We start from the raw sequence: 12140 nt of genomic DNA on the forward strand, positions 1-12140 counted from the left end.
TTCAGTATGACGGATCAAGATGCACAAAGTGCATTCGAAACTTTGTGAACAAAAATTATGAATAAGTAATGGAAATTGCATTCATGTAGGGGAAAAATATATTTTGAAAAGTCCATCTCGAACGGTTAATGGAAATGAAAAATTAATTACTCGGAAAATATGGCCGAAAATTATTTTACTACTCGAGTGGCTTTCGAGGTCACTGAATACGTACATAAAACAGTGAAAAAATATTTCAGTGTTCATGTTTTTTGATGCATTGTAATTATATTTCTTCATCTTTGGAAAAATATTGATGATAATCGGTGGGCCAGACAATTGTATCATTTTTATGGGGACTAAATCTTGTTCTCTTAGTTTTCATCTCCTCCCAGTGGGATTCTTGCTTCTCTGATTCCCATTTGCGCTTGTAAAGAGACTCTCTTCAAGCTTATTAAAACTTTATGGATACCTCTCACCAGGTACCTCATAGCTCTTTTCTGTCGTGATATTCATGTTCACCAACCTCGAAAACTCCTTGAACAATAAGTAAAATTCAGTTTATTTCCAGCAATATCTTCCGAATTAGAAATTTTTAATTTTTAACTATTCGAGATACAATTCTCAAAATTCACTCCTTCCCTGAACAAATGTTATTTTCATTTCTTATAAATATTTTTTGTTCACAAAGTTTCCTGAAGTTCTCTCGAATCGCACCTATTTAGCTTGGTACTTACAAATATCAAGAATAAAGGTTAGTTACTTATTTACTGAAGTGAATATTATAGAATAGATCTCCTAGCCAGTTGTGAATTCAAACTTTAATTTTAGAAAAAAAAGAAGCAAACTATCAACAGTAGGTTACCTTGCGATACCAAATATCACAGTAAAGTAAAGGTCAGAGAACATAAGAATGTTGAGCTAGGTATCGTTCATGAAAGAATGCATCTTCAGAACATATTCTGACCAAAGTATGCGCATTTAAACGTTCAGAAGAGTTTATTCCGAATGTTCGCAAATTATATACCGCGAACAAAGCTATTGTATTCTCTGCGTACATGAATTATAGTCTATTTTTGTCTATAAGAAAGTAATAAAATAATGACACATTCGTTTTTTGACAGATCAAAACCTTTTTGTATTGTTCTGTGCAGCTATGGTTTTAAAGACCAATAGAAGCCCGAAAACTTGTATTAACTTGGGTATATTTATTTTAGTGTTGTAATTTTAGTAAGTAGATTTAATTACTCCCTACTTAAAAATAGACTATAACATGGCTAGTAGTTAATTGCACACACAAACAATTTTGTGAAGACTTACTGGTAACGCCCATGACCCACTGAGATCGCTCGAAAGAAGACATAGATATATGAAGGTAAACTAATTACTTTTGGAAAAAATTTCATATTTCCAGTTACTCTGAATACATACATATAAACAAATTGAGGATCTTATAACACCAGATAAAAGAAACGACAGAAGTAAACACTGATAATCAATCTTATTCGAATTATTCATATTTTCTTTATTATTTACAGAGCCGGATGCCATTTGTCAGAACGGTGAGCATGGAACAACGATGGCAAGACCTAGCAAACTTACTGAGTCTTCCTAGTCCGGATAGTGGAGGACTACATCATCCATTTAGTCATCACCATCATCCTTTGCACAATTACACTCATCACCCACATCCCCATAGCATGGGTTATAGCCCGGAAGCCGCCAGAGGTGTCCTTCTTCATAATGCCACATTACCCACACCTATGGGTGATCTGAATTCATCTGTGCCATATAGCAATTTAGGTAAGCTTAGAATTGTTTCGTTTACTATTGTTCATTAATATGAATAAATAAAAACTCGAAGATCCGTTATACGTTATATGTAGATTTATAAATTAATTTATCGTTATATGCAGTATTGCTAAATGTTGCGCCATTCTTACTGCTCCCCTCCCCCATTATAATTTGAAGTGTTAAAAAGATCCGCCCTAGATTTCATTTAATGTTATAAACCGTAATTACGTTCTTCATAGGTGGTACGAACTTTGGGAGCGCCGTGGCCAGTTCCATGAACCTCACCAACAGCAGCGAACCAATGGGAGAGTCTTCAAACACACCCCATTATAAACTGGAACCTTCACACGATATGGTATATTACCAGGTATGATTATCATTAAGGCTCAGTGGTAGATTTTTGAAGTCGAAAGACTTTTTTTTTTCATCAAAGTTCAAATTATTTGAAGTATATTTTGATTATATATATATATATATATATATATATATATATATATATATATATATAATATTTAATTCACATCTTCCACTAAATTATTGTGTCTGGTGTCAATATCTGAATTTTTACAGGTGGCGTATATTGATACTTAAATATATTTAAAACATTCGTAGTATATGAGGTGTCTACCTAAATTCAAGAATGGTTTATAGAAACTTCAGTTTATTTAAGTACACTTTTTGTTATATTACAATTAGTAACCATTCACACAGAACAATAGAAGCAAAAATGAATATAATTAAAATGTCAACAAAATGCATAAACAATCATATTTACCATCAAACTGAGAACGAATTTCTATAATATTCACGAAGCAAACACAAAAAAAAATTACTTTCGATAAATAAACAGAAATCGAAACACATGACCATGAGAACAAATGCCTCTAAATTTTTTTTGGCATACTACAGCCTCAATATACGAGTATTATCTAGTATTTTACAACTTTTTGCTAACCGATTTATAATCTTAGCAACTATGTCATTATTGTCAATTTCTAGTATTTTTGTCTCTCAGGTCTGGTAAAATATAACTAAGAAATATTTGTGCTCAACGATATGAATTGTCTTGAATTATTTGAATTAAAAATGGAATAAGGATTATAAAGAGAGATTAATTGTCACATTTTTTCCACATTACCACGTTCATAAATTGCTTATAGCCATAAGCTGTTTGGAGTTTGTAAGACTTCAGCAAAACCAGTAATTATTTATTTTCAACGTAAAAGCGAATTTATTTCCAAAGTAATAATTTTTTGACATTATTCAAGAAAGCCGTAAGAAATTGATCAAAACTAATTAGAAATTTCAAATTTCATTTTCAAATTAACGTTCCTCAAATTTATATCAGGAAGACCTCTGAATGTCATCTATTCAATGAAAAGGATCATAATAATTCTATAATTGGTTTTACAAAGAGTTTTACCCATACATTTATAGATCTTCACAAATAATTGTTCACCTGTTTGGTTCAACTCAGTAATTCAAATCTAAATAAAAAGTTTTTTGCATTTGATTATTTTTGAAACAGTTACAAATGGCTCTATTACTAGTACTTTCAGATAAGTCGTAATAAGTAAAAACCAACCTGTTGTTGGTCTTGTTAGGCTTATCACTAGTTACATTGATTTGATATTTGATAATGGATAAAACATTCATTACTGCTTAAAAGGATCTGCCGATAAATATGTAAGAGTAATTTAAAGTCACCAAATAATGAATAGTTTTCTGTATTTTGTATGCATATGAAATTCATTCGTTTGGTATTATTGTATTGGCTGAGTAAAGAATCGCATTCTACCATGTTTTTGAATCCCATCCACATTTCCTTGATTTAAATATCTTCTCCATCCTATTTTTATTTTCTACACTCTGAAACATTTTTGTACTACGTTTTTCTCTGTTTCGATATAAGAACAAAAGAACAACATTATTTTCGTGTAATAATGTACTCCATTCTTAAACGTTTTTGGTAATTTTCTGTAGTGGGTTAGTGCACCTAAATAACAGTTTCATTTTGACAGCTGACGGACGATATTTTGACTAATATTTAACGTTGCCTTTAAAATGAAATAAGTCTTCTACATTGTGGAGCATTTATAATTTTTACTCATGGCATCAAAAAAAAAAAATAAAGACAGTTTCTGTGATAATAGTGCTCTCTTTATCCGAACAGCAAGCTATATTATTTTTCATAATTTTTTTTTATTTAACGAGTTATAAAAATTTCAAAGTCAACTGTCAAACATGAATCAATCCTAGCAACCGACCACCCACGTTACGGTGTAGTTCACCTAATGTAGATTTTTAACAATTTTATGAATAAATAAATTGTATATAAGTCTAAACAGAGATAATAGTATAAAAAACTCGTAATAGAAGGCGATTCCAGCCTTTGTTCCTTCGATTACTCGCGCTTACTGGAATGAAAATCCTTCTTTTTCCTTTTTGTTGGTTCTTATTATTCAAACGTATTTTTTCCATCGATAAATAACTCATTCATGTTTTCTGTCACTAAATCGCAATATTTTGCAAAAATAATCTATAACACGATCAAAAAAACTACGTTTGATTTTGTTGTTTGTTTAATGTAATTATATTATATTATACTGTCAATTTAAGCTGTCTATGTATTTTTAACGTGCGAACTCTTGCATTTTGAAATGTCATATTTCAAATCCCTTCAACGACATTCTTTAGTACCATTTTCATTAAAGTATTAAAGTATTGTCAAAACTAGTATCCCTCGTGAAAAACTACACCGAATTTTATTTAAAAATTTTAGGAAAAATATAACTAATAAAAGTGGTCTACCATTGACCCTTAAAGCACTGAATTTTTATCTTACCACAGATCTAAAGTTTCACACCGACCCCTAATAATTACAGAAAATTATTATCTGTAATTGATGTAGATGCCAGGTGGAGATGGAAACAGGATTTTCTAGATGTTTTTTATGCATTACGTGATTGCTATTATTTTTGTTGGAAATGCACTCAGGTCTTTCACGCAATTGGTAGATGCAATTAACTATAAAGATAAATATTAACACAAGATGAAAACTAATAAACAAACTTTGTTTTGAAATTTTATTTATCATAATGTCTTACAAGTAGAAGAAGATGTAAACTTATGAGGAAAGGAGGAAAATCAGATCTTTCAGATACGCAATCTTGGTTCAAACAAGAATCTAAAATATTAGTCGAAGGAAAAAGAAAATCTCATTTGAAATACAGACACACTTTTGTAACAAATAGAGTCAACAAGAAAATCCAGAGATCAAAAGATAGCAATTGGAGAAATTTTTCATTGAAAATGATCTGATAAGACAAAAGGAAGTAAGGAATCTACCAACCAATATACGAATACATACAAATTACATAAATAACGTCTAAAAAATGAGAAAAATATTTTGAGAATCTGTTTACATATCAGAAATTAATTCTTTAACATACCAAAAACATAATAAGGAAGAAAGTGTCTTATATCAAAGACCAATCACAAACTAATGATATTATACACTACATTTACATAGGATGTAGCTTGATAGAATAAAGAAAAATAAGAGAATCTAAAATTTAGATTTAATGTATTAATGTCTTTTGAATATCTACGAACTTTTTCTATTTTATGAGTTAAGGATTTTGGCTAGAGTTTATGAAAGTCCCAATTCTCTTTGGTTGGAGAGCAGGTGCTTAATGAATAAGGCGCTGTCGCAGTGTAAGTGTAAAACTGGGTCTGATGTTATTAGTTTGTCCAGATCTCAAATAACTAAAAAGTTTTTCTGGTCTAGTGTTTTTGAAACATTATGATACAGATTTGAAGGAAAAGAGTGAAAGAAGATCCACGGAACTATCGAGGCTTTTGCTACTAAAGAAATACTATTAACTAAAAAAAGGTAATACAAAAAGTAGAGGAGAAAAAAGTATATAACAAAATTTTACAGGATATAGTCATTAAATAAGAAAAGAGGATTGCAATCCTAGAGAAAGAGATGAAAAAAAAAATATCTTATCCCTAAAGGCGTGTCAGATACAAACACTGGAAACGAAAATAAAACTGAATTGGAAGACGTTAGGAGAATTGGAAAATATAAAGGGTGAAAAGCCAGACCGATCATGTTGAAGTTAATGAAATTTACAAAAAAAAATGGAAAATCTGCGAAATACAAAAAACTTTAGAGGAGACTGATATTTGGATTGAGGAAGATTTTTCTAAGGAAGTCTTGGAAGGAAGAATACAATTACTACCAAGAGGCAAGAGCAAATAAAAAAGAGCGGTTATTGAATATAACAAACTGCTAATCAACAATAAAGTTTATCAAACATCACTACAAAGGGAATGCTTGAATAATGAAACAGACTTCGTGGAGATGAAGATGAGAAGTTAAAAGAAAAATCAGTAGCAAATCGCCCAAAGAGAAATCTTTAGAGCAGCAGCTAAAAAAAACACGGTAAACAAGGTAAAAAATAAACAACACAGATATACATGTTCAACATGGAAATGACACATACGACGAACAAAGAATATGTAAAACTGGAGCAAAAACCAATACAATCAGAAAGCCAAAAAGAAAAATAAATATAGGAAAAAAGAATACAAGATAACACTTGGAAAATTTCTACTTGGGACACTTGAGAGTGTAAATAGAAAAGAGGTACAGCTGGAGAATGAGTTGAAAGGGTGAAAGTGTCTATTTCAGGTCCACCGGAAACAAAGAAAAAAGGATTAGAAAAAAACAAACTGAACAACGGACACATAATACTTCATAGTGGTATACATCCAATGAAAAGGGCAGCTGTAGGCGTGGATTGTTTTATACACAAAGACTTAGTTCATAAATAGGAGGATAGAGGATAATGAGAGTAGAATTGCATAAGAAAAAAAACATCTAGTATTATTGTGGTATATGGGCTAAATGACGATTGTGAAGACCACGCCATGTGACCTTGCATTTAAAAATACTTAATACAGGCAGATATTTTTCCGAACAAATTCCCTCAATAAAATGATAATCCGTCCACACCTGATTCGGGAAATAGCAAGTAACCAATAACCAATTAATCCTTTCCAATACACCTGACTGTGAAAACAAAAACCTTCTACCTGCTCTTTGTTCCATACTTACACAAACCCTGGTGAAGCGTTTGGAATCGTGGAGAAATTCATTTTAATTCAGCTTAAACCTTCGATTTGTATATTTTTGTATATATATATACATAGTTTTGTTGATATATTTTGTTGATAGTTAGTTTGAGTTATGGAACTTTGTTTAACAAGCATAAATTTTGAAATGACCTGACATAAACAGTAGAAAATGCAAATGAAAACATATATCTAGGAGGCTATTTCAACGGAAGAGTAGGGAGAAATATTATATATATATATATATATATATATATATATATATATATATATATATATATATATTCAATAAATTTCAATTTTTTCATAAAAAAATTTTATTATTCCTTAAATATGTAACAATAACAAATTTGTAAACATAAATAAAAAACTTCAAAGCAAATGCTCAAAATGCCCACCATTTACTTCAATACACTTTATGATCCGCTTTCGTAAAGATCTCTTAATATCAAATAATCCTTGTCTATTATTTTTAATTAGATCCGTGGCTTCTTCTATTTTCCTCCGCAGTTGTAGAAGAGAAGTAATTTTTTCTTTGTAAACTAATGCCACTAATGCCTTCATTTGCGACCAAATTGAAAAATCCAAAGGATTTAAATCAGGGCCTCTTGGTGGCCAAGCAAACTCACTTCCACGACCAATCCATCGATGCGGAAACTGTTCGTTTAAGTATTGACGAACTTGTAAAGAATAATGTGGTGGTGCTCCGTCGTGCAAAAACCACTAATTTTGTCTTAAAGCGAGAGGTATATCCTATAGTAATTCGTGTTAATGTTCTTGATGAAAATCTAAATAAAGAGGTCCATTTAAATTGGTTGGTAGTTCAAAAGGACCAATTAAATACCCACATATTACACCACACCAAATATTAACCTTAAACTCGTGCTGAAAATGTGTTTCCCTCATAGCACGTGGGTTTTCAGAATCCCACAAATGATTATTTTTATAATTAAATATTCCTCGTCTGGTAAATGTTGCCTCATCAGTAAAAAGAATTGTATCCAGAAAATCTGGGTTAACATTTTGTTTATTTTGCTAAAAAATTAAAATTTATTGAACTTTTTAGAAGCAAATAACTCGATAACCGATTGAGTTACACGAATCAAAGAAGAGTAACTCTTTTTTGTAGAATTTAACGCTTTTTAATATTTTTTTATTATTTTAGTTGTAAGTTTAGCCAAAAAAAAGTTTAGTTTGATTTAATTAACACAAACAAGTGTAACTAACGCCCTTTATTAGCAATGTTAAATTAGAGTGCAAATTATGATTCCTCATGCCAAAAAACGTAAAATTGTCAATTTTCAAAGAGAAATTGTGAAAACTAGCAACATTGCATAAGGCATGTTGAGCAGAATCATCATATTATGTGAAAAAGATAAATGTAGAAAAATTAATTTTGAAACTATAAGAACGTATAAATCAAAAGAAGAAGAAGAAGAAGTAGGACTTTACGCATAAACAGTCACAGAAATTATACTAATTAAACCACTGCATAACTTTTCGGAAAACTTGGAAGAAACACGCAAAACAAGTATGTGAAGTATGCAAAGTAACTACCAGCTAAAAATTGACACTATTTTGGACGACTCAAATAAAGAAAGAAAAAAGGCACTTAGAAGCGATATATGGTAAGCAGAACAATAAAAAAACTATGAGCAATACAAAGAACAAAGAAAAAAGTGAAATATCTGGCAACCAAAGCAAAGAAAACGAGTTGACAAACTGGAAAGTGACAGCGAAGGAAACCCGAAATTGTTTCACAAAACAAATAAATATTTGGAAAGGGTAATAAACAAAACGAAATATACATTAAGGATGAAAATGGTAGAAAGGTATAGAATTATTCGCAAAAATATGGAACATAGCTTGGAATACGGCAATTATACCAAAAAACTGGGAAGTAGCATTGTTACTAGTCATTTTTAAGTCAGGAGATAGTAAGTAATGTAGCAACTACAGAGGAATAACTTCGATGTGTACATCGATGAAAGTTTACGAGAAAATCCTAGATAAAAAATTGAGATCTATAGTAGAAGATACACTAAATAATACACAAAGTGGATTCCGCAAAGGTAGAAGTGTACAAGGCGACATATTTACCATTAAACAACTTATAGATAAAGCTGTCCGCCGATATACAGATGCATTATTTGGAACTATTGATATGGAGAGAGCTTTTGACAAAGTGCCAGTTTGAGAAGAGAAAAATAGATGTTGACTTACGAAATACAATCATGAGCCACCACCTTGTCTTGGTGGTGGCTTGAGTCCATTGCTTGTTAAAATATTTTTAGATGATATAATAAATATATGCTCATCATATTCAAAGAATATGTGCCTTGGACATAAAAGCCTACTTATGTATTCATGATATGGAATATAATTAATTAAAATTTGTGGCGGTTTTAAATTTTGTTATCTCTTCTAATTCAAATTCATGGGTTTCAATATTCAATGACATTTTGAATATTGAATTTTGAAACCCATGAATTTAATGTATATTTACAAGAATTAACAAAATTTAAAACCTTCGAAAATCTCAAAATATTTATTAAAGTTAGTCTACTTTGGAGTTTCATTGCCACATTCCCAATAAGTAAACGATTAGTTGGCAAAGACTTCGTTCCAATTCATATATATGTATATAATATATATATGAACGAAAGACCTAGGTTCACGGGTGGAACCGCGTTGGAATTTGAAAAATTATTGACGTTTATGCTCCCACTTTGAAGCAAATATCAAGAGAAGGGTGAGGATAGGGTGGTTATGTAAATGATCCAATTTTATGGTCTCAATCTGCCTTCTCCACGCAACAAATTCCCTCATTTTTTGGTTTATTGCATAGCCTCAATCTGCCTACTCTTTGGAATTTCACCGAGGAAATGAAAAGCTTAAACAAAAAAATATAAAATTATTAAAATAGAAAGCTTTTCATTTTCGGTGAAATTCTAAGGGGTAGGTGATTTTTTAAGTGGAGTAGCAGATTGAGACCACAGAATCGGATCACTTCTTACCAATGACCGAATAACCACTCTATACCCACCCTTCTCTTAACAAAGGCTTCAAAGTGAGAGCCGATTCTTCAATATATAGTAGGACAAAAGTAAAAAACTATGTACAGGACGTAGTAAGAGGGACAAGGAACATAAGAAGAAAGTGGAGAGACCACGTATATGAAGAAAAAGAAGAAGAGTATAATGTAATTTTAAATAACACTCTTTATATTCACTATATCGGTCAAATATTAATAATAATATTTTGTACACTCTATATATTTATTCTTAGACATACATGAGCTCAGAATAATTAATTATGTTTTCGAATAGATGTTTTCTTTGTCCATTATCCTTATCTCTGGGGGATAGAGAAACCCACTGAAGTATATGCACTTCGAACATTTTTCATATACGCCACCTCGAATTTTTTTGATGTCACCGACAAGTCATGACGTTCGAAAAACAATTAATCTTTTTTTTATACAGAACGGCTCGTCTGAGATTAATCAAACTGATGGTTTTCTTTCTTCGATTCTAAACGACGAAGATCTACAACTAATGGACATGGCTATGAATGAAGGTAAGAATTTTTTTTCAAGAATTTTTATTGTTTGATATGAAATCGTGAGTAAAGTACCTACATACCTGTATTTTTTGATACGTTTTAAATACTCGCTTCCAATGAAAGGGTTTATACAGCATTTTGCAATTCAAAACACGTAAATAATTTACACAGCAAGAAGTGTATTACTTTTGTTTTAAATCATGGCGTAAATTTTAATCGTGTTGTGATACTGAAGTCCTAGTAGAGCAAATATAGAGATGGAAATTTCCGCTTACACTTCTGTTAGTTTTTCAAATTTCTTTACATACATACATTATCCATCAAAATAGATTAAAATCAAGATCATTTATAGATTATATATAGAGGACTTTTGTGAATAATTATTTGGTTACTTTTGAGATATTTAATTATTTTAAAATTTAGAAATGTCAGCGATTTTTAGTTTTAACAATTGATTTTATGAAAAATTCACGGATTGTACACATCGTACCTGTAAATCTCTAGGGGCCTTAGCTGTGTCTGAATTGTTATTTCCCAGAAGATGTATTCAAACTGTATACCTACATGCTAAATCTAATGGAAGTACCGCTAATAGTCTTTTTTGAAAAGTAACGGTATTAATTCCTCAAAACTGCTATGCCTTGTAATTACAAGTATTTAAATTTTGATTTAAGATGAAAAACAAATATGTATATAAACGTGAATTCTTACATTGATATACAAAGTTATGGGAACATTAAATGCGTTAGTAATATTCTATTTTATTCTAAAAAATGTTTATAATGTTTTTCAAATCAATTCAACACTTTTTGCTTTTCTAGTCTTTGGTATCGATTTCAGAACTTGCATTGTTTATTCCTACCATTTTTTTGGAAATTATTTCTATTTTTTAGTTCAATCAACTACGCAAATTGACCACAATGGTACACAAAATGGAACGGACTTTATAAAATATGCATTATAACATTCCTATGTTGAGTTTCTAAACTAATAACTTAGAAAAATTATTCATTTCATTCAGATACAATATTGTTGTAATGTCCCAGAAAAACAAAAATATATGAAGAATAAATATTCGTGATATACGAATGCGATCCAAAAAATAATCAGCCATCACCTCTACTTTTGTCTGAAATCACCAAGGCCATTTTTTAAAGAACAGAAAATGGTCGGAGGGATCCAGATCAAGTAGATGTGGCGGATGAGGCCACATCGTAACGTAATTCTGACGTATGGGTAGGCACATAGCCGTGATGAAACGAAAATCACCATAAAATCCGATTGTTTTTTCTTAAGTACGGCACAAAAATGTGTCAGCAAATAAGCATTAAATTGACACGGATGAAATCCATTATTCCGACTGTATTCTGTTTTTATAAAATGGTGCACCCAAGTTTCATTTGTAATGACATGTCAAGGTAAAAATTCACTTGGATAATTCTGAAGATATTCAAATATTTCTTTGAACTTTTAATGTGAACAGGTTTTTGCGGTCCCCACTTTACAGATTGTTCATATGAAAAATTCCATTCCAAATATTGCATACTCGTTCGATTGAAATATTTAGTTTTATTCAATGATCGCTCAGTTCCAGGGCACGGATCTAATTAACTGTTTTTAATTACAATTAATGAAGATCTAGTGCATTCATCATCATCTGT

At 30.8% G+C, this 12140-nt stretch overlaps 1 protein-coding gene across 2 annotated transcripts in view; it reads left to right on the forward strand.

Annotated features, from left to right (window-relative positions):
* The window catches only part of LOC130894150 (segmentation protein cap'n'collar), a 189641-nt gene that overhangs the window by 150301 nt on the left and 27200 nt on the right, over positions 1-12140 (forward strand). For both annotated transcript variants that reach the window (XM_057800759.1, XM_057800767.1), the window contains exons 6-8: positions 1518-1782; positions 2013-2140; positions 10401-10494. In XM_057800759.1, coding sequence (XP_057656742.1) covers positions 1518-1782; positions 2013-2140; positions 10401-10494 — 487 coding nt within the window. The remainder of the gene's footprint in view (positions 1-1517; positions 1783-2012; positions 2141-10400; positions 10495-12140) is intronic.

Source organism: Diorhabda carinulata, chromosome 1 (genome assembly GCF_026250575.1).
Source record: "Diorhabda carinulata isolate Delta chromosome 1, icDioCari1.1, whole genome shotgun sequence".
Taxonomy (NCBI): Eukaryota; Metazoa; Arthropoda; class Insecta; order Coleoptera; family Chrysomelidae; genus Diorhabda; species Diorhabda carinulata.